Source organism: Lepisosteus platostomus, chromosome 28 (genome assembly GCF_059453375.1).
Source record: "Lepisosteus platostomus isolate fLepPlt1 chromosome 28, fLepPlt1.hap1, whole genome shotgun sequence".
Taxonomy (NCBI): domain Eukaryota; kingdom Metazoa; phylum Chordata; class Actinopteri; order Semionotiformes; family Lepisosteidae; genus Lepisosteus; species Lepisosteus platostomus.
The window spans coordinates 6,269,821-6,292,783 of NC_142638.1; the positions used below are offsets into that span (position 1 = coordinate 6,269,821).

Genomic DNA, 22,963 nt, shown 5'->3' on the forward strand with positions numbered 1-22,963 from the left:
TGCACCTCGGGATAATTTCACACTGTAATTTAAAAAGCTTGGCAATTATTTCTGAAGACATTTCATTTTTGCTTTACCTGAGCTTTACGGTACAATAAATTGCTGTTCTCAATCTAAACTGGTTTCTATAGATTTCACAGATCCAGGATCCCAAAGTGCTGTCAAAAATACTTCCAGCTGCACACCACCCATAGGGACAGCTAAAGAAGAGGGTGGAGCTGAAAGCAGGCTTTAATTTGAAATAAACCAGTAACAGTGCAATTTGAAACAATAATACATGAGGAAACATCAAAGGGAAGGCAGAATTGGATATGATGTCAACCAGGCAAAACACAGAAAAAACTTAATTGCTGTTTTTTGCTGAAGAACTTGTTTGTTGAGATGATGGAGAACAAAGGATCCCAGGGCATTAAAAGCACTGTGAAGCATCTCTGGAGATTTGTCCCATTGCTCTTCTTTTTGGCAAAATCCCCCAGATTGCTTTAGAGTGTACAAAAGATTGAAAAACGTGGGGACAATTGTGGTTGTGTTGTAAATCTGGTGCAGTGGAAATGTAATGCAAGGATGGAACTGGGTTTAATTTCAAGCCTAAACACAAGCGCTTTATAACCTATAATACTGGAACGTGATTATAGCCCACCATCTGAGCTGGGATTTAAGATAAACATTTAAAATCTTTAGAGGTGTTGTAGCTCTGTAATCATGATGCAAGCTGAGAGGATGATGTTGAATAATTGTTGCTTGTGTGCTGGGGTTGTGCTTGTGGTTCCTCATAACAGATGAATCAAACATTAAAGTAAGGAGGCAAAACTGGCAAGGCTTCCTTTGAAAAAAAAAACATACCTATTCAGATCTTTTATTTTTATAAAGTGTACTAATTTAGATATTTACTTTATATTCTGAATTGGGGTCCTGCGCTGGTTCTCATTTCACTGATTGCATTAACAAGCACTATAATTACAATAAAAAAGAACCTCTGGCATGGAATTATTCGTGAGTGAACGCAGACAGATATTAAACAGAGATACACGGCCCAGTGTATTATTGACAGTAACAATGTGTTCTTCATCTCTGGCTGAATGCCTTGTGTTCTTTCTCTATGTGACATCTGGCCCAGAGATTCTCCTCTGTTGTAGACAGTTATTATTATCTTATGGATTTCTGTAGGATGATGTGTTCCAATACAACCGCAGGGATAAATGCAAGAATATTGATGTTTCCCTTTTCTGCAAGGACCCATGCTGAATTAGCCATGAGTGCACTGGTAGAGCACAGATCAGTCGGTCGGGCATCCTCTAATTCTTTGTATTTGATAAAAGTGAAACAGGAGAAATAAGAACATAAAGGTTACAACTGCTGTATGTGAGGCCATTCTAGACCATCTAGCTTGTTTGGTCATTTGCTAGTAGCTAATCAATACGAGGGAATCATCCAGCTGTTTCTTGAAAGAAGCTGGTGTATCGGTTTTGACCACATGACTGTAGCTTCTTGCAAACCCCCGTCACTTCAGAAACACCTCTTGCGTGGCTCCTCTTGTATTTGTTTTTGAAGTGCAGTGCCATGCTCTGTGCCTGTTGTAGTCCATCCATCCGTTTTCAACCACTTTTCCCAGTTCAAGCTTGAAAGGGAGCGGATCCCGACAAGCAACAGACTCAAGGCGGGGGTACACCCTGAGCAGAGCGCCAGTCCGGTGCTGGACACACACAGACACACTCACACCAGGGCCAGTTTTCCCAGTAGCCAATTAACCCGCCAGCATGCTCTTGGACTGTGGGAGGAAATCCACGCAAACCTGGGGAGAACATGCAAACTCCATGCAGATGGCATCCCAGGTCCGGAATTGAACTCGGGGCCCCAGAGCTGCAATCCTAGCCACTGTGCCACTGTGCTGCCCTGTTCTACAGCCGCACATCTCAAACCTCCCTCACAGATAAGCAGGTATGGAGCAGGCAGCAAAGCATTTTGAGAAACGACGCTCTGCCCTTCACTGCCTCTGAATGACTTTTAATGAGCTGCTGAGATTTACGCTCACTGTCAGGCCTACAGCTGAGACAGCATTGCTGCTATTGTGTCTGCATGGCAGGCCAAGCTGCCACCTCTGCCCGGCTGTGTAGAGTTATGATAGGCAGCCTTTGCTTTGCCTGCTGTCGAGTTTATCTCTGAATTTTCTTGCCGATTACTGTTTGTTTTACCATGTCTTTGCCATGTCTGGAAGCAGTGCAGAAAGCGAATAGGCTGTTATGATAAATAGTTAAAAGTACAACATTTAAAATAAAGGGACGTCAAAATTGCACACATTGCACTTGTGAGGCTTTTAGTTAACTATGTACAATTGTGGTCAGTAGGGTCCAAGACAGATATTCCTGCTGTGAGCACTGCCCAGAGTGGAGCAACCAGGCAGATTCGTGAACTTAAAGGGATGTCTGACTCTGAAAAAACAGAATTTAACAAGTAAATAAATGAGCTTGATGGGTTGAATGGCCTCTTTTCTGTGCAAACCTTCTTATGTTTTGTGTTTGTTAGAATCTAATTAAATGTAATTTAGAGCAGCACAGTTAAGTGCATTGCTGGGGAGACAAAATGTGAACATTATGTGGGTCTTTTATTTAAAATAATTTATATCCTATTTCCTCTTTATTGTTATGTCATATTTTGTTTTTGTTTAAGGGTCCTTGGGAATTCTGTGATGCAGCCTCTGTGCAGATTGTTTGTGTGCCCTGTAATCGCCAACGTTTTTCCTAGAATAGATGAGTCCTGAATAAATTTGTTGCAGCTTCATATGAATGCCTGTAAGTATGTCACAGGCTTCAAAAAAGAGTTATTAACAGAAGGATCCTTTTCATTTTTTCCTTTTAATGATCATTTTATAAATTCAAGTCGCTTAATTACTAATTAATTACCAATGCATGGCTTCTAGTCATCTAAGGAGAATCAATAAGAGAATAGATAAATTAATGCATTTTAGGGTATGTACATTCATGTAAGAGCTTTAATGGCAATACAAATCTGTGTCTTTTATAAGCTGCTTCTTCTGACATGTGTATAAACAATCATTAATGTGATTCTATAAGTCCTCTCTAGTTATCTGCTGTTGACATTGATTTTATGTGACTTTGAAATGTAGCCCATTAGTAATAACACACAGATTTATTAACCTTATTCAATAGTTCAGTCAAACCCTAATGTAAGGCGCAGAGGAGGCGTGCTCTGAATCGGGGGGCTGTATTAGAGCAGCGTACTGTAAGCTGCCTGGCTGAGGAAGACTCAAGCCAGCATGTGCGGGTGGGGCTGTTAGACCCCCTCCTGTCCTTCATGAGGAATGAGCCAGGGAGCTGCTACGGGGGAAAAATGGGATGGAGGGAGGGATGCAAAATGAAACATTAAGTAGGTAGTAGTGAGTGAGAATTTGACCTGCTCCCAGGCTTTCATTTAAAATTTCATGTTGTAAAATGGCATTAGAAATATTCTGGCTGGGTTACTGGTATGCCCAGTTTCATGAGAGAGGGGGTTCGGCTGCACCTAATGCTTGACTAAAGGAGGTGGTAGGACATAATCACCTTAGCATCTTTTAGGTTGAATTATAGCACTTCAGTGTTTCTATCCATATGTCCCATTACACCTGGAGACATGGTCAAATTGAGATTTATTAAAGCTTTTTAACTTGTTTGTTTTAAACCCTAGGCCCTTGTGAAAGGAGCTCTGTGCCAGTTAACCTTATTTCTGCAGACTCATTCTATTTGTTTTGAAAAAAGTGCTCATCTTATTGACACGTAAGACATGGAGACATACCTTTTCAAAATCACTTTGCAGGGGTGGCTTAGTCCAAGATATTTAAGGCACAAACAAGATTATTCATTAGACAGGTTGACTGCCCACTTTAGAGCTTCCTGATATTAAAATGTTAAGCTCCTGTGTTACCAAAGGTTTTGTGTCAGGATCTAGATCATTTGTCAGCAGCACAAAGGAAAGAAGGTAAAAATTGTGAACGCAAGGTATTCTTGTCTTTGAAATGAGATACTGGCATAGCTATGTATATTCTCTTTTGCATCAGATTATGCAAAAACAATAAGTGAAAGACTGTGGCTGTGAAAGATACTCAAAAATGTATTAGTAAGCATACCAAGAGTATGATGATCACTGTAAAGGCTTATACAATTTGTCTAGGGCTTCATTCCTCATTCCTGACAATGGCAGCTGTTGCCGAAATGCACCAGTGTTTTATAATTTAATAGCATTTCATCTCGCTTGAATGGTTGCAAGTTGGAGATGTTGCTGTTTTCTCTCTCTCCCTGCCGAAGCTGCTGTTAATGAAAGAGGGAATTTAAAGTCAAGCAGGCGTTTGACGCCCTGGCTTCCCGCAGCCTCGCTGTCGGTCTCCAGCCCTCCCCTGGCATGGCATGTGTGTGTAAACACTCAGAACACCACCAGCGGCTGGGGGCCCCTCTCATTAAACACCAGGCACTGCTCTTACTCCCACTGCTGGTGGGGCCCGAGACATAAATACGCCAAATTATCACACTTGAGCGCCAACCCAGCCTGTCCTTGGTCTGCAGTTGCTTCACTGGCAGATGTATTTTACCCTGTTTTCACTTCACTTTCTCCCACTGGCCTGAGTTGGAGCTGCAGCTGTTCTGTAGCAAGCTCTTCTTGCTCTGTCTCTGGCTGTGTGTTGCGTTTTGCTCTTTTGCCAGGTTTCACTACAAAGTGCATAGCTCTTTGCCACGTTATGACACCTTCAGTTCTTCTTCTGTTCCTACACTCTTGCATTCTCCATGCAAGCCTCACCCTATTGGCTGTGCTTAACTGCTGTACAGCAGGATGTCAAAGTATATCAGAAGCTCTCCCAGCCACTGTTTTTAAATTCGAGTACCCCCCGAGGCTGTTGTCTGTCACCATTTCTGTGTTCCTTGTATACTTGTGACTCTCTATCTACTGCTGAATTGGTCAATTGGATGTGCCCAACAGCTGTACAGAGTGCTTTCAATTTTCTCTATTTCTGTAGTGAGTGTTGTGGTCGTGCCACTGTGGTATTTCACACTAACTTTGACCTTTGCATTGCTTTCACTGCTTTGTATTGTCAGACGCCACATTATGTCCCACTTTTGAAACTCTTTTCACAGAGCAATGAACGTGGGAATATCCCGTGGCCTGTGGTAGCCTTCACAGCGCTCGTACACTGCTGCCTGCACACTCCTCCCTGGTGTGTCCTTCTGCGAAGCCCTCGCGCGATGCATATGGCCATGGACGAAATTGTGCAACCAGGCTCTGCCAGAGCTCGCCTCGTCCCTCCAGGAAGGGCTGGGCCCCAACTCTCTTGTTTTTGTTGGCTGGTACAGACAGTAAAATAACAGTATTAAAATACCCTGGTGCAGACCACACCACAAGCAACAGTGACAAGAAGGCTGCAGTATTCTGCATAGGCTGAGTAGCTGTTTATTTGCCTTGTGTATCTTAGTTGCATTAGCTTAAAACTTGCTTATGCAGGAGTGTTTTGCGTTCTTCAGTATTTTCTCTGCAATCTCATCTCCTTTTGACTTCCTTTCTGAACAAAATCCTCGCTCTGGTCATTCTCTTCCATCCCTTCATCTTTCTGTGCTTTACAATTCCCAGGTGGACTGCACTCCATGCTTTAAAAGAGGGAAGTCAGAGGAGTGGTGGGAGAGAGATTTACATTTTATGTAAGACAGATGACCATGTTTAAAGAAAATCACGGAGGAAAGAGCCCACAAATGTGATCCCATCTACAGCACACAGTCGTGATTGAAAAAGAGGAAGATAATTAGTTTTATTTTTAGCCTTACTTATGTGTTCATTTCAATTTGAAATGCCCCCATGTTACTGCCATCATATGTAATGCAAATTTAAAACAGAAATCTCAGCTCCGAGCACACAGATTTGCTGTGCAGTGCCCAAGGCTAAAGGAGCAGCAAGCAGGCTCAGCTCTGACCGTAACACATTCTGGAGCAGACCGCAGTGCTCTTAAGACCCAGCAAATTTAAGGTGGTCTTGGGTTCCTTTCCATCCAGCACTTTAAAATACTGAAGTCTGCAGATCGTGCTCCCCAGAAACAGGGCAAAGAAAGCCAAACTAGTCATGCATTTTTCTTTAGGAGAAAAAAAAAGATTTTTAAATCTCCACGGCTGTTAGATTTGTTTTCTGTAAGAAAAAGAAAAGGGTTGCATTACATTATCATTAGAGTGTAGTGGGGTGACAGAGCATAACTCATAACAGGCAGGATGTGGGTTCAAGCCTGTGTTACTGTTCCCCTTGACCAAGGTACTTGACCCCTGATACTTTAGTCTACTTACCAGCATTGCCAGGGGGAATCTGTGTAATGGACTGGCCTGCCATCCAGAGAAGTCATGTGCTCTTTATGCGGCTTAACACTAAGGAAACAAGCATGAGCTCTTGAATGGACCTTACCTTTGCCTTAAGATGACATCCATTAGTCATGACTAAAGCTAAACTGATGAGATTGTCACATTGAGGATAGGCTTGGCTGAATATCATAGGGAGCAATTTTGGGGGGGTTTATTGAAGAGTACTGAAGGGTACCAATTAGCCTCTGTGTCTGGCTTGAAAACTACCCCTGTGGGTAGGAAGTTCAGAAATATTAGCATTATAGTCTGAAGAGCTTTTCAAGAGCTCCAGCAATTTAAGTAGTGGTGACTTTAGAAGAAGGGTCCCCCGTTTTGATTGCTAGCTAGACTCCAGCCTGCATCTCTGGTTCCTCCACATTTCCCTTTCCCAGATCCCTGTTTCTCATCAGAGATGTAGCTCAATTAATCCAATTAACTGCCTGTAATTATATCGGCACAGATTTAGCCCTGCTTGAAACTTAGAAGATAAATGAGGATGCAATTAATGCTGAAAGCAGCCCAGCTCCCTTTGTGGCACCTCTGTCCCTACCTCATTTTCATTGCATCGCTGTATAAAATCTAATTACTTATTTTATTTCAATTTGCTCTCTCCTTTCCTTTTCGTTCTTGGTCTGTATAATCTCTCTTTTTTCTTTTTTGTACTTCCATTCTTTCTGCACCTTTCAAATCTTGTTTTCTTCACACTGTGTTCTGCAACCCTGCTGCTTTTTCATATGTTCAGCACATGACATGACCTTAGAACATGCACATGGTTACTGTAATGCTTTCCATCAGTGGAATCAGGTGTGTACTGCTGAAAAAGTACCATGGTTTTCTTTTAAGCAGCAGTCTGTTTTTGCCCTCCAGCTCTCCGCTGCTGTTAGCAGGCAGGCGTACATATACTTAATTAGAGTCATGTCATCAGCATGCGGTATATCAAACTCAGAAGCATCAAGAAAACAGTTACTTTTGATTTATAGTGTTTCTCACATTGTACGTTATTTGCACTTTTGTGGAGTTAATTTTCTCTGCTTGGAGACTCTGTCCTGTTGTGTAATTAGCGTCTTTCTTGTATCGGCCACTCCTTAGCCAACAGAGCCGGAGATCTTTTTTTCCACAGTGTGGCTAGTGTTCTTAAAATCGGTGGCGCCAGCCTGTTCATGCGTGTTCGGGCTGTTTGTCTCCACGTGTAATAATGAAAAAGAAAAAGAAAAAGATTTGGGAAAGTCTTGCACAGCAAAAGGCCATTGTTAGAGGAGGTGCGAGTATGGCACCAGCTGCTTGGGCCTACTGTACCTCTCCACTGTCCATCTCTTCATTCGTTTTCTGTAAAACTTTATATGCCTGTTTTACGAGCCTGTGAGTCAGATTAAAGAGAACGTGCTGTACTAGTCCCCCTGCTTCTGATGAATCACAGGGAACTCAACATCCAGGGACCCTAAACCTTTCCAGACCAGGATTACAAAGGGGTATTAGATTTGCTATGCAACAAGCTCAGCAACCTTGTTTAACCTCTTCTTAGTCCAGGTAGACTGCAAGAGCCCAACTCACATTAAGATAAGCCTAGAAAAATAGCCAGTATTAACTTCACAAACATGCCTATGGAGCCAGGTGTTTTACCAAGATCCATTCCAGTTTCCACACTGTTGTGTGCAGTTGTTAAGCCGATGGCTCACCTGTGTTATCTGCCATCCCGGTGACAGGTATTTCATTGCCTCATGTACAGTGAGGATACCAACTCTGCCTATCCATGCTTTTTCCTGTACTGCGTTTTTTCAGCATCTCTCTCCCATCCACCCGTAAAACATGCCACAATTTTGCCTTGTTGACTGAAAGATATATCTCCCACACTGGAAAAACAAAATCTTAACACTTTTGCTGTTCTCCTCGCCCTTCCACTACTGAGTGTGATCATGGGTGTTGGTCTGAAAGTCAAAAGTTTTGTTTTGGAATGGTCCTACTCATCCCCAACCTTCTCATTTTGAGAGTACACTTTATATTTTGGTGTTTTAGGGAAAACTCTTCCATTTTCTAAAAACTGATTGATAGTGTGCAAGGTAGGACTATAATCTAGCAAGTCCATTGCAGGGGACGCACAAGGACAAGTCAGAGTCTCTAGTTAACCTATCCAGCATGTTTCTAGGATGTAAGAGGATATTGGAACACCCACAGAGAAGCCAGGTAATCGCTGGGAGGACATGTAAACATGTAAACACTACACCGATGTCACTGCAGTCCAGAGCCAAATCGAGCACTCAAGATCTGTGAGGTGTGGTGCTGCCCCATTTTCCTTTCATCTTTATCTTACTACTGCGTATCCTCTTAAATTCCACATGATGCTGTGTTGCTGATTCTGTCTAGATTGTTTACCTTCATGCATTCTTAATGAAGCAGCCAAAAGTAGTTTTTGAAAAAGCTTCTCAAAGCCAATCATGATGAAAAGAATCGAGTGGAACCAGCACAATGGGATTTGATATAAGTGGGCAATGAAAAACAAACCAGTAAAAAAAAAGCTGAGACGCGACAGGCACTTCTCCTTTAAGCTTTGTAATGGCTCTCAAATGGACATATTTTTGACAGCTAGTTCATTTCTCTAAAATACTCATTTTAGATAGATTTCCCACAATGAAAAAAAGGGGAAACAAATGTATGAATGGGCATACGTTTATCGTGTGGTTTGTTTGATGGGAAAAAAATGCATCAAATATTGATGTATTCAGCAGAAGCCTTATTGAAAATGCATTCCGCAAAGCTTGGTGAGTTCGTTATTTGCTTGAACCTGAATAAAACATTATGAATTTTGTTTTCCATTTGTTGCTGGTGAAAAAGTCCAATTTTTTTAAAAAAGCCACAGGTGGAGGTACAGTATGTTATACATTTCTGAAAACATTTTTGCAATTATATAAGTGCAATTATCTTGTGCTTATAGTACAATATACAGTAGTACAGTTTATACTGTACAGCATACAATGATATACTGCCAGTGCCAAATTTATAACTCAGCTTTATTGTCTGTTTTAACATTAATGATATTAGTTAGGCCCGATGGGCGTCTGATTAACTATTATTTTGAAACTGAAAAACCGAAACCCTAAAACACTGAGAAATAGAGACCAACCAAATGATCCACAGCAGAGGTGGCAGGGACTTACCCTGACTGCCCCTGCAATTATGTTATTTTTAAAAGCAGGATAATGGAGCTGGGTTGAGGTCTGCTGTGGCTCTGGTCAACTAATTACAGATCTGCCTGAAACCCAGCTTATACAATCAAATACACACATGCATTTCAAGAGGCAGAAGCAGCCTCTATGCTTAGCTCTACAAATGTCTTAAACTTTCACACTTTGAAGGGTCCAAATGGGATCACTCTCGTTGATCCCGGAAGCTAAGCTTACAGTATATGACTTTCATTATCTTGTTTATACTGACTAAACAGATTATTTCATAGTCAACTGTATTTTTAAATGAAAACTAACAGCTCCATTCTGAGTAATGCATTGTTTTAAATCCCAGATAACAGTTGTCCTATTATGCTTAGCTGTAGCTGAGATTCATAATACTGTACATGTTCTTTTTAAGAGTGACATCTTGTTAAAATCTGAAAAAGTCTGTTAGACTTCTTTCTGTTTTTTTGTTTGTGAGTCTTTCCTTCTGAAATTCCTAAGGATGGAAAAGGCATGGCAGCGTACAATCCTCTTTAGCATTAAAAGAGGGTAAATACTCCCGTTCCATTGCCAGAGCCCTGGACAGGGGTCAGAGTAGTGTAGCAGGTGTAGGTATGGTTCTCTGAAAGAGTTAAGGCACAGTCACATTATTAGCACTGAAGCCTAGAGAAAAAAAACAACAAAACATCAGGAGATTTCGGATTACAAGCGAAATGTTCCCATACAAATGGAAAGCAAAACAAAGAAAAGAACAATGATTTACAATTGCAGTCACAGTAATCCCAGATTTCATGATAGGTTTTATTTATGTGCACCCCAGGCATGTTGCCCTGGCGTCATCCCCACACCCCACACCCCGCTCGCTTTCCCTTCATCTGTCTCTTTTCCTCTCTCCTTTCCACATCTGTCTGTTTTCCTTCATCTGTCTTCTCTCGTCACCTTCTCTCCCTCCTCCTCGTCGGTTGTGGTGCTCATGGTTGACAATAAAAGCCCAAATTCTCAGTTTCTGCGGTTCTCAACTAGAGGAGTTACAGTACAAACAGAAGCATGGGAAGAAATACAGGCTCTTCCCGAGTGAACAGACACCTAGCAAATTAAATTTTATGCTGATGAGTGTGTAGTAGGTGGTTCAGTGGCACACTGGCTGGCATTACTGCTTTGCAGCGCTGGGGCCTTGGGTTCAGTTCTGCACCTGGGGCGCTGTCTGCGTGGACTTTGTATGTTTTCCCCAGTTTTACACGGGTTTCGTCCTGGTGCGCTTCTCACAGTCCACAAACGTACTGGTAGGTTAACTGTCTTCTGGGGAAAACTGGTGTGCGTGCGTGCATGGCTGTGTCTGTGTGCGCCTTGCGATGGACTGGTGTGCCGTTCAGGGTGTGTCCCGCTTTGCATGTGTTGCTTGCTGGGATAGAGTCCAGCTCCCCCGTGACCCCGAATTGGGAGAAGCGGTTAGGAAATGGGTGGATGGATGGAGTTACAACAGTCACTAAAGTGTCCCTGTGTGAGCACTCTGTGCTTTCAGCATGGTCTCCTTGTTGCCAAGACTTTTACCAGGGATTAGTGGCTTTCTGATAGTGGATGGATAGGTGTGCAAAGTAAAAAGTAATATGTGCTGCTAAAAAAAATCAATCTGTAGATATAGAGGAAGCAACCTATGACATTAGGGACTAATGAATTTGTGATGAACCATGATTGTAATTATTATTACAACTTAGGGAAGCAATGAAATGAAGCAATGACTAAGACTAGAGGGAAGTATGAAAAGTGTTTAATTTAAAGAAAGTAACTTTAATGCTATGTAATGCATCAGTGCCGCACAATGTTCTGGTCAGCACCTTATAAGAAGGTCATTGCTGCCCCTGAAAGAGTTAAAAGAAGAGAAACCAGAATACTTCCAGGTTTAAGAGGACTGTCACACAGTTTAGGTTAAAGCAGGAGTCTCCGACTCTTCTCCTGGAGGGTCTAGAATCCTCTGTGTGTGGGATTTCTTCATGTTTTAGGCTTTGATATTATAAGATGAATATCCTGAAGGGTATAGACAATGTCAGCAGCATTTATGCAAGACAAGAACAAAAAGATTACAAGTGGAGGATGCAAGGACGTGTATTAACGACTGAGAAGACCAAGCAACGTCTTTTAGCGGTCACCACAGTGTAATGAATGTTTGGATCAAGCTGCATAGTGTCAGAAGAACTGATTCAGCCTGAACTCGTTGAAATCGTTGCAGTCTTAACATTTGGAGTGAATGCAAACTGTCTGTCTTGGGGGCCCTTTTCCAGGATGCTGAGCCTAAAATGGATCACCGAGATCACCCTGGAGTAGATTTTGTATACGTTACATATTTGTATGAAAATGATCTGACTGTATTATTCTGAAATGCATTCCTCAAGTTGACTTTTTAAGAGGTACTGAGGAAATGTTGCCTCTTGTGTTTTTTTAAGTGTGTGGTGCATGTTGTTAATGTCGTACATGGCAAAGTGTCTTATCTAGACCATTCGTTTTTAGTGAAAGTACAGTACACGTATGAGCTTCCTAAGGAAGTGTGGTGTAGAAGACAATAGCCCCATCCTGGTGTATTCCTTAGGGAACACATTGTGGATATAAATTGGTGTAACTATGTATAGTTCCCCACATCACTTCCTGTTCAGCTTGGGGGCTTTTCTTGCCTTGCAGGGATTTGTTTTCCCATCCAGTCCATCATCCAGCTCCTTATGTGATTTATTATTCCCTGTTTGGTAGCCATACTGAGGTTTTACCCCCAGACTTTTCTTCAGATAATTAGACACGATCAAAGAGACAGTTTAAGGTGTCAGAAACAGAGTGAGCCATGTCCTTGTCAGGCTCTTGCTACACTGCAGATGTTTCACTGTTTTTGCTACAGATGTGTTCACCACAGTCCAAACCAGAGAAACCCCACATTTCCCACATGGAACACTCCCCAGAACACATCACAGAGTATATATTTCATTTCTGTCGCTTTCATTTTTTCCAGTTATACTCAAAACAATGTACATCAAACTATGAAAACTGCAGTTGTTGTTCTGAATGTAATCCTTTCTTTATTGAACCAGATGAGTCAGATGAAAATAAATTCCCATTCACAACAATGCCCTGGAGTGTACTAATTTATGCAGCAGGGCATTTAGTGAAGCAATCTGAGTAAAAAGCAGTACCCTCTTTGAGATTTAAAACCATGACCTTATGGTTTGGAAATGAAGAGCCATAACCACTACTCCACACTGCTGATGGAGCCCCAGGTCTTTTCTCACAGGGAGTCACAGTTTATATCAGCTCAATGCAGCTCTAAGTGAAAAACTAATATATCTCAAAGCTGTGTTACCAACTCTGGGTATTGTCAACAATAGGGATATATTGTAACAGCAGGTGGTGCTCTTCCCTGTGGACCAATTTCTAAACCGGTGCCCCATTATGGTGTCAGGGAACACATTGCTGTTGGTAGTGTTTTTAAATGTGTTTAACTGAGGCCTTAACAGCTTAAGGATCCCATGGCATTTTTCCATGAGAGTAAGGGCGTTATCCTCAATGTCCTGGCTAAATCCCGCACTGGGCTTGCACAATCCATCCGTCCTAAATCTCCCAAATGCAGACAGCGAAGCAATTTCTCACTTTTCCTCCCTATCTTCAGTGTTCTGGGGCTGTTAGCAAAAAACAGCAGCCACATACTGCCTAGGTGCTGCACTTCAGTGGTGGATAAAGAGTATTTCCTTTAGAATTCTTTGGTTTAAAAGACAACTACACTGGTAGGTCATTTCCATACCCAGACTGTGAGCTCACAGTCTTACCAGGGAGAGATGCATCACTTCTGCAATCAGTAGTGACTCTCCTGCAAGGCCTGCTCTGTGTAAAGGTACAGATGGCCTAACACTGCATGTTTTGGAGGAAGGCTGGTATTGGGCTTATCCTTCCTCTCTCAGTACAGCTCAATGGGCCAAAGCACATCCTGCTTCCGTGGTGCCCAGTGCACCTGAACTGGATGCTGGTCCATTGCCAGAATTACCCCCCAGCATTGCTGGTCTCCATGTACATAATTGGGTGGACTGGAGCAACGGGGTAGAGTATCTCCCTCAAGGTATATCAGCAGAGTATCTGCAGCAGGGCCTTGAACCCCAAACCCACCAGTTGTGAAACCAGAGACTCCTAACAGGCCCTGTACTTCACTGTAATATATGTGATCTGCGGATAGCCCCTGTTTGCCTTTATGGTTCAGGTACCTGCTCTAAGAATACCTAGGCAGAGGAGCACAGGTCTGGAACAGGCAGGACAAACTTAGCAATAACAACTGCACATGTTTTATGAGTATACCAAAAGGAGAAACAAATATAAGAATTTTGACAGTGCAGATGATTCCTCAGCCAATGCGACCTCCTGTTTTCCCATCTCTGTATTTTCCAGTTTATGTTCTTCGGAGCATTAAAAAAAAAAGCTTCTTCCATTCCCTGACAGAAATCCCTGTTTCTTTCCATCTCACACAGGGACCCTCTCTGGTAGCTGGAAACCGTGGATCAACCCCCCCCTCCTCTCCTCACAACCCCCATCACAGCATAACCACATACTGTATCTCAATAACAATTAGTGCAATATTTCACTGGGCTGTTTGTGCTGTCTGGCACGGGTTGTGTTGACAGCTCAAGGGCTCTGAAATGCTGGGGGTGTGCACGAGATCTGGCAATTGTAACTGTTCCCCTTTCAAAGTTTTTGCGAGTGTTTTTATTTCCAAATTTCTCGTTGAACTGGTGTCATGACGACGGCTTTGATAAAACAAGCACAGCAAATAACCATCATCAGCACTTTCAATCAGGGATGCATTAGCTTGAAGCTTGGACTTCCTTGGATGAACATACCTTTACTTTGTAAAAGAAAAACACTTGTTATCCCACTTGCTGGCGGGGGGGGGGGGGTACAGGGGTACAGAAAGCAAAGTTGTTTTTCATTTTTAAAATGGAAAAGATTTCTGGAGCTCCCTGATGGCTCAGTCAGTAAAGATAAATCGAGCCCAAGAGTTCAAACACAACAGGATCAAGCCTAATGTGTGGCATTAGTTTCCCATAACAGGACCCCGTTGAAGGGGGGTTTTGAGTCACAAAGGTACCCCATCCTGTTGCTTGAGAGTGACCCCTTTGTTTTGCCAGATGCTTGTGAGCTTACAGCCTTGCCAGTGAGAGATGCATCACTTCTCCAATCAGTAGAGACTCTCCTGCAAGGCCTCCTGTATGTAGAGGTGCAGCTGGCCTAACACTGCGTGTTTTGGGGGACAGCTGGTGTATTGGCCTCATCCCTCCTGTCTCAATACAAGGTGCACAGCCAGGATCTGAGCTGATTAACTGTTGGCTTTTCCAAGGTATTCCAAGACAGGGTAGAAATAAGAAAAGTAATCAATGATTCAAAATATTAACAAGTTACATTATTTTGATTGTACGTGTATTGCATTTTGTTTCTCCATAACTGCATTTCAATCCATGAAAAAGAGATGTGTTGTATCATGGGCTACGGAGTGTGGCTGTGAGTAGCCCCCCAAACACATTTTTAAATAGCTCTTTTTTAATATGATTTCTTTTGGAGACTTTCAATGGGGGCAACTGCGATATCTGGATCTTTCTCTGGCCACTACTGAGAGACTGTAGTCTGGGCAGAGCTGCTGGCCTCGCCTCTGCACCTCAGGGTGTCCTCCAGAACTGAAATGAGCATCTTATTGTCAAGGCTGTATTGTTTCCCTCTGTTAACGACTCTACTCAGAAAGCTCTGAAGCCTGACTCTTCGGTCTATCAGTTTAATGCTGCATCCCAAATCCCAAAGGCTCCAAAAGGCCTTTTGCCTTGTGCTACCGCTTTGGTCAATATGCATTAAACATACAGTATCCTACTAATTTGCATTCATACTTTATTCCAGCTGAACATTTTTTTCAAGGTGAATATAGGTCCCTCTGAATGTGTTTTGTTGAGGAATCAATCATAATAATTCTCCAGCTAAAAATGACACTCTTGATAAGTGGGCAATGTGACACGGTGTTTAATGCATTTTACAGGCAAAGAGAAACTACAGTTCATAATGAATTAATGAAAATGGGATGTTCTGACATCTGTCTTGTTCACTCGGACGTGCTACGCAGGTTCGTTCGTAAATGCAATTTTATGCTGCCGTAAACCCCATTGAGAAATAAATTGCTTTTTTGTTTAGTGTTAATTTATCTCATTCTATATTCTTGATCCCAAGAGATTATAGGGTGGCTTCTCCTGCTGTAAGAAACGTGCACTGGTGTAAAGAGGAAGTGAATCCTACGGGATGTGAATCCGAACACAGGTCATGGATGTCATGGTGCATCAGAACCTGACCAGCTTACTCCAGGTGCATCATTCTTTGACTGGTCTGGATTGTGATGTGTTTCTGTAAGATAACTGCCAATGCACGCATATCGAAGAGCAGGAGAAGAATCACACGCAAGAAGAACATTTTCACCCCACCTGACTCGTTTGGCAGCTAGGAGCTCGAGATCTCAAAGCCTCATCTGGCTGCTTGATAGATATATACTGTATGCATGATGACTATGCGGTGCAGTTTCATGAGCTTGCCCCTGACTCAGGAGAGTGTGCTCTTTAAAACAATATTTCAAGAATTGGAAGGGGAAAAACAAAGGCCTCGTATTCCACAGAAGTGATCTCTCCAGTTGGATGACAGTGCCTTTTCGCACATGTACTGTAAGAAGGGGTAAGATGCTGTTTAGTTGGTCTCTTTTTTTTTCTTGCTTTCCATACCCAGTTAAAAAAAATCTGGAACAAAGGCAGGTAAGGCTTTTTTTAGCTCAAAAGTTAATGCGTCTTGAAAGTCGTAAGGGCGTTAGATGTGGATTATATTTAAAAAAAAAAATGCCCTTAAGAAAAATGAAGTGGGAGCAGAAGTTTCCGCGGAGGAAAGGGAAACCTTGAGAGCAAGCTAACTACATGGAGACAATGCGAGGGCACCTGGGAGCGAATTCTTGGAATGAAAAAATGAAATGGCAGACATTCAAAATGCTTTAAGATTTTTTTCTGTTTTAAATCTTTTTTTAAGCAATGATTATACTGGAGAGGGCAGCCAATTTTGTTTTTCTTTTCTTGTACTTATTATAGCCTTCCAAGAGAAAAGGTTAATACTAATAATGCAAAAGTACCAATTGGCTTGGTTCGTGCTTGTTTTAGTTTTCACAGAATACGCCTTTTTTTTTCCCAGAAAATGGGACGTGTGTGGTTCTCTTGCATGAGACTGGGAGACTCGCAGGGTGATGAGAAGTCCTCAAAAAGAGCTGCAGCTCGTTTGACAGCTTTGGACTTGGGTAGCTTATGCTATCCCCTACGATTAAGTCCAGCTAATGTTTGGGAACTTAATACGGTGGCCTTAGGCTGTTAACTAAAGGGCTCTGTCAGGGATCTAAATTGGTATATTTTGATAGTGCATCTGGACCTAAATTTCCATCTGAAACGAAATAAAATCCACTGCAGGTGCGAGAACATGCAGTAAGTGAATGCAGAAAGAAAGAGGAGAGAGTGTGGTATTTAGAGGGACGAAGATGGAATAGGCGGCGGTTGTTCTGCCTGCGGTGGCTTGTTTATTCTCCCCAGATACAATCCTGAACCTCACTGCTCTGGTACCTAACCGGCTTATTAAAGCTGGTGGTACTATCTGATCTCGGCAAGGTTATAAAACAGATCCTGTCTAATAATCCAGTCATGAAAAACGGCGGGGCTGTCGTAGGGTTGCCAAGCCCTGAATGTAAATTTCTACAGAAGAGAACAGAAATACAGCCCCTTGTACAATTGATGAGTGAGTCTGTTCTTGCCTTGACAGGCAGTTATAAATATCTCCTCCTGTGGCCAAGTGTGCCTCTACCTCTGCTTGACTGCATTGATTCTGTTTTGTTGTGCTGTGTTCAAGCACATGTTTAGCAATACAAACTGCTGTTGTTTAATTGTGCATTAATCTGCCCCACCTCCTACAACCTCAAAGTCTCTAACTCACTGCAATACATCTTGTGCAGCGACTTTACACCATACTGTGAGGTGGCCAGATAGTTCATTGATCATCTGTGACAGAAGGAGTTTTTAAAGTTGTCCCAAAACTGAATTTCATAAACTATTAAATTTAAGCATAAAGTGCTAAACATTACTGAAACCTACTGCCTTACACGCTGGAGCCTTGCAACCACTGAACCACTCAAACCCAAATGTCTGCTGTATGTCTGTTAAAGAACTTTTCTTATGTTTTGGCCTTGCACTCTATATTTTTAAGGAATGCTTTCTTTTGAAGATTTTGTATTGCTCTTTAGACAAACGAAATAAAGCTGGTTATTTCTAAAGTTTTTCAGGATTGCTGCTCATTATCCCATCAGCAGTGGACAGACATGCCCTGGGTAGAATCTGCAGCTGATGCAGGTGGACTGAAAGTGTTTCCCACAGTTTCCCTGACGACTGATGCCTCAGGGACAGTGTCTGCTGGGTGTCCCTTGTCTTCAAGTCTCCCACTTTAAAACTCTCAATCGGCCTAGCCCCTCACCAGACGTCTCTAGGACACAACCTCATTTCCTGGGTGGGGGGAAGGGGGCGGAGGCGTTGTGCAGGGGTATGACCTAGACCAAAGGAACCACATCTGGTTGCATTGAACGTCTTTCTGTGTTTGATATCTTTCTAGAAACTTTTATTTCAATCAACATGCGTCTTCATGTTTGCTACGAAGTTCACCAGGTACAGGGGAAATGCTCAGAAGTCAGGGGGTCCGGCAGGGGGTTTCGGGATTAGCTCTGTGCCGGTTGTGCCATGGGGGCTTAGCTTTTACACGCTGTGCAGAGACACCAGTGGGAGGGGGTTTGATTTTGGGCGTGACTGTGATAGGGAAGGTGGGTTTGAAAGCCCTTTGGCCCACCTTGCTCGTTCGTCTGGTAGTTAGAAGGTAATTGATCCAGGAATCTCATGCAGCCGGGATCTCATCCAGCTGACCAGTGATAGCACTCTCTCCCCCTGCAGTCCACTGCCCCCCTCCCGAGAAGAGTATCATGCGACCCAATACCTAAAGTGAGTGGGGGGCAGTAAAATAGAAAATGACCAAGAGGAAGGTAAACATGTGATGTTGTGGAAAGTAAACATGAGAATTCAACGTACATGTTGATGGCAGTGTACAAGCATCGTAACTTACCGAACGGTGTGCTGTACCACGTAACTGCAAGGTAATGTGTTTGTTATCTGACCAGTCTGGTCCAGATACAGGATGTGGTGCTTGTAAAGTCAGTGTGCGTTTGAACAGTTTCGCAATGGCTTCTGCTGGTTGTCAGTCAACCTCAATGCTTATATGGGTGTTATCTGACATTAGTTCAATGATATTCTTCCAACTGTCTAGCCCGGAGAATCAGTATTGGGTATAAACCTGGTGGTCCTGATGAGCTTTGAAGTGGGAAACTCATGCTTCAGGAGTCTGCATTAGTAGATTGGGAGGTGGAGCTCTTTCCTCTCAATCAGAAAATCCAAATCAATGCCCAAGAGCAGGAGGTAATGCTTAATAGGACTGGAAATGATATCTTTTATACAGTATGACATGTTAAAACAAGGTCCCAACCAATGTTCCTAAAACAAAAACCAATACAGGCTAATGAAAATCTGGCTCTCTAATTTAATTTAGGTTTAATACAGTTTCTTTCTCTTATCTTCATTTGAGCCGTTCCAGTGCTCTGGCTGTGGTCCTGTGTGTGTTGTGACAAATTGGCTCTTGTGTACTCCCCAGAGGAGTCTGCTCCGTGCCATGTGATTGCTTCTTCAACTGGGGGCATTTATTGCGAAGCACTCTGTGATCCCGGGCTCTGATAAAAAACTCTCCATAAAGTGCAACTGCATTTGTTGGTAAATCCCCAATCTTCAGTTAGGACCCAAACCTCCCTATTGTGTTTGCTGGATTTATGTGTGTGGAGAGCTGAGATATGAGGCTGTGTTTTACTGCTATCGAGGTAGTAGCTCAGAAGCTGCTGTTAGGCAGATTTATGACAATATTATTGCGAATGTAAAAACCAAGAAATACAGCCATTTTCTCCATGGGGTAAAAGTACATCTATAACTGCAACTCACTCATGCATTAAAATAATTTGAAACTGCTTGCTAACATTATTTTTTAGTCCCTTTTTTCTTCTTTTAGTTTTCTTCAAACAGACCTGATCAGCATATATATATAATATGCTTGTTTCATCTGAATGTAGCTCTAGGTATGTGTCTTTCATGGCTCTCTGATTTTTTCTTTTAATCATTTTTGTTCAATTTACTTTTTTCTAAAGTTTTCTCAAAACATTTAGACGGGAGGTAAATGGACAAAAGCAAATAAAAGCAAAATTGTCTGTCTGCTCTCTGGAAGTGTGTTGTGGTGCAACAGTATTTTTCTTACCCATATTTGAGAATCCTTTTCAAAAGCTGTTGAACCTGGAGGTGCTGCTTTGTATTTCTTGTAAAAGGCAAAACAGAATCGGTTATAAAGTCGTACAGAACAGATTCAACAAGGCTTGGTTGTACTTAGTTGATCTAAGAATTCCATCAGTGTTTCTCTTAAAGGATCCTGGAGTCAGTTTCTACCACATCGCCAAGAAGTTCTTTCCTGTCTCCCACAGTCACCTACAGAAAAAGAAGTGCTTTTATGTTGACGCTTGTCTTGAAGTAGTGATTGATTTGACCTGGCCAATGCCTTTTGGGATTTTGAATACATTGAATCAAACCTTTACATCATCTTCTCACTTCGGGCACAAATAACTTAGTCTCTTTAATCTGTCTGAGGATGACAGATGGTATTGACTTGCTCTTAATATTAAGATTCACACCCACAGCCGCCCTCCAGCATTGAAAGGCTGGTGAGGTCCTGCCCCGTTTTCATTCTTCTGGCAGGCACACTGTAACAGGGTCTCTCACTGGGTGGATGGGGACTGACTGCTGCGCTTTGTCCTGCAGGTTTTGGGTATGCTATGGCTACGGAGCAGGAGGAGCTCTTGGAGCCAAGGAGGATGAGGAGAGACCTTCGCTTCTTCACTCATCCAGACAGGACCAGAGCCAGCCGGGAACACCTTGGTGGCGGCCTAGCCATTGACACGCTGCCCGACAACATGACACGCGTAGTGGTGAGAAGAGGAGTGTGTGCTTGAGCAGAGGAGATGGGTGTGTGTGCGTGCGTATGTGTTTTTCTGTCACGGGCATTTTTCTGCAGAGAACGGCTGACTCTGCAGATCCATTAGGTCTGGACCAGGATGGTCCAACTCTTAGTCATGTAGGGCCTGTGTCTCTGCAGGATTTCCATGTAAGTGGCACAGCTCTGGTCTTGGAGGGCTGGTATTTTGGAAGTCTCTCTAATGCAACCGTGCCTAAAAAGCTGGGAGAAGTTGGTGAATTAGTCGAGCTAAGCCAATAACGAGGTGATTTAGGTCACTATGAGTTGAGTTGGAATGAAAACCTGTCGGCAAACTAGACATCCCAGATCTAGTCTGTGCTGTGGATGTGACAGTCTGCCAGTGTAGAGAGGATTCTGTTACCCAGAGCTGCTTGGATGATGAGTGAGAGTTATCTGTCTGAGAGTGGGACATTTCTTTGCGTGGGAAGCAGAGAAAACAAGTGTCTGTACATTGGCAACTGCTTATGAGGAAGCTGGGCAGTTTCTGTTTGCTGCCGTCTTTCTCTCTATCCTATTCTTTTCAGTTTTTTGCATTGCTTTCATCTGGTGCAACACCCATTCATGAAAGCATGGTAAGCAAAGCAGAAGTAAATGAACAGGCTGTAAGAGAGTTAGGATTGTGCATCTCAGCAGAGTGGAGAGAAAAAAACTCATTAAACTACAGTATAGAAAACAACTTGATTATTACAGTGTAAATGTAATTACAAACTTTAATTATAAACAAGCGTAAATCTTGAGTGTTAGACTCACTGTGGCTTGACAGACAAAAAGTCCTAGTCTGCCAGCAGGAACAGCATTGCTCCCCCTGGTTCTCAACACACTGTAGATTCACCTTGCTGTGCTCCCAGCATGCATGTGCCAATTAAATGCACATTACTCACTACTAATTGCCAGCAGTATACTTACTGCCTTAATTAAATGCTTAAATTATGGACATTTCATGTATCCTGGCCAGCGCAGTCAACATAGAGGGATAAGAATGCTACCAGGTGAAAGTACAAGCTTCCTGAAATGTGTGCCAATACTAGACTTGCGAGCTTAATGCTGTTCTCATATTAAACAGTGTCAATGTAGACCAAAAGTCTCAAACACAGCAACTCAGTTGCCGGAGGGTCTAATGTCTTCTAGTTTTTGATGCAACCATGTTATCATGTACATACGGGGCCTAATTTTTTAATTAAATGCATAATTGGAATAGTTCTAACCAGACTCCAAGGTGTTTTCTACAGTAGGTAATTATACTTTTAAAGAATTGGGTGTCATGTGTTATCAGCTATAAAATTCCAATCTACAAAACAAAAAGCCAAAACTCAAAATCATAAATGTATTATATTATTTATTATGAGCTGGACATACAGCAAAATGTATATGTGTTATGGTAGTTCATTTTTCTATGTGTCGTATTCTAGCAAAATAAAAAAACACAAGGAGGCAGATTGCCTGAACATTTGGCGTGTATTGTGAACATCAGTACCTCTGTTTACAATCCTCAAGTTTTAAGTGTGAAATGATTGTGTAAAACTAAAATTTCTCCCAGCTAATCTGTGACTTAGCCACTGATGGCCAAAATTGTGCTAGACGTGGCTTGTGCTTATTACAGTTCTCAGTTCATTAAGTCAGTGCAAGTGTTTAACAGCAGTCTGTTTTCAATGCATTCAATTACACTAAGGTAATGGGGCAGTGCAGATATTACTTTTTTTTTTTAAAGGTGACCCCTTTAAGACACTGTACCATCTGTGCATGGCAGAATGGAAGCCAATTTTGGACGTAAAGTGCATGTGATGAAAAACATTGCTGTAAAGATAAAGATCTGGTTATTCTTGCATGGGTTTTTTTTTACATAAAAGGAAATTGCCCTATTTGGTCTAGCTCTGCTCTACAACTCTGATAAGTTCCTATTCAAGACCGTTAGTAAAAATAAGTGGAGTGGTGCTAACCGGACAAAACCCAACAGTACACAAGTTGTAAGATTCATCTGCACTCTTTGTAGAAACTCTTATTTCTCATCTGATAGTAGGTAAAAAAAAATCCTTTTTACAAGCACTTGATACCATTGTTGAGGTTTATTTAGTGGTCCATTTGTCTATCTTAAATAACAACTTATGTGCTAGTTTCATTTTTATCCTCATTGGAAAAATCTGTGGTCTAATTTCATTTGAAACAGTGTTTTGAATACTCATAGTGGTTAAATGGATTGAATAAAAACTGCAATAAATAAAAAAAAATCACTTCTGTGGGACACTGTTTTCATGCACTGATGGT

General features: G+C 42.2%; 1 protein-coding gene across 5 annotated transcripts in view; it reads left to right on the plus strand.

Annotated features, from left to right (window-relative positions):
- The window catches only part of plxdc1 (plexin domain containing 1), a 67,819-nt gene that overhangs the window by 26,112 nt on the left and 18,744 nt on the right, over positions 1-22,963 (plus strand). For all 5 annotated transcript variants that reach the window (XM_088622700.1, XM_088622699.1, XM_088622702.1 and 2 more), the window contains one exon: positions 20,488-20,654. In XM_088622700.1, coding sequence (XP_088478826.1) covers positions 20,488-20,654 — 167 coding nt within the window. The remainder of the gene's footprint in view (positions 1-20,487; positions 20,655-22,963) is intronic.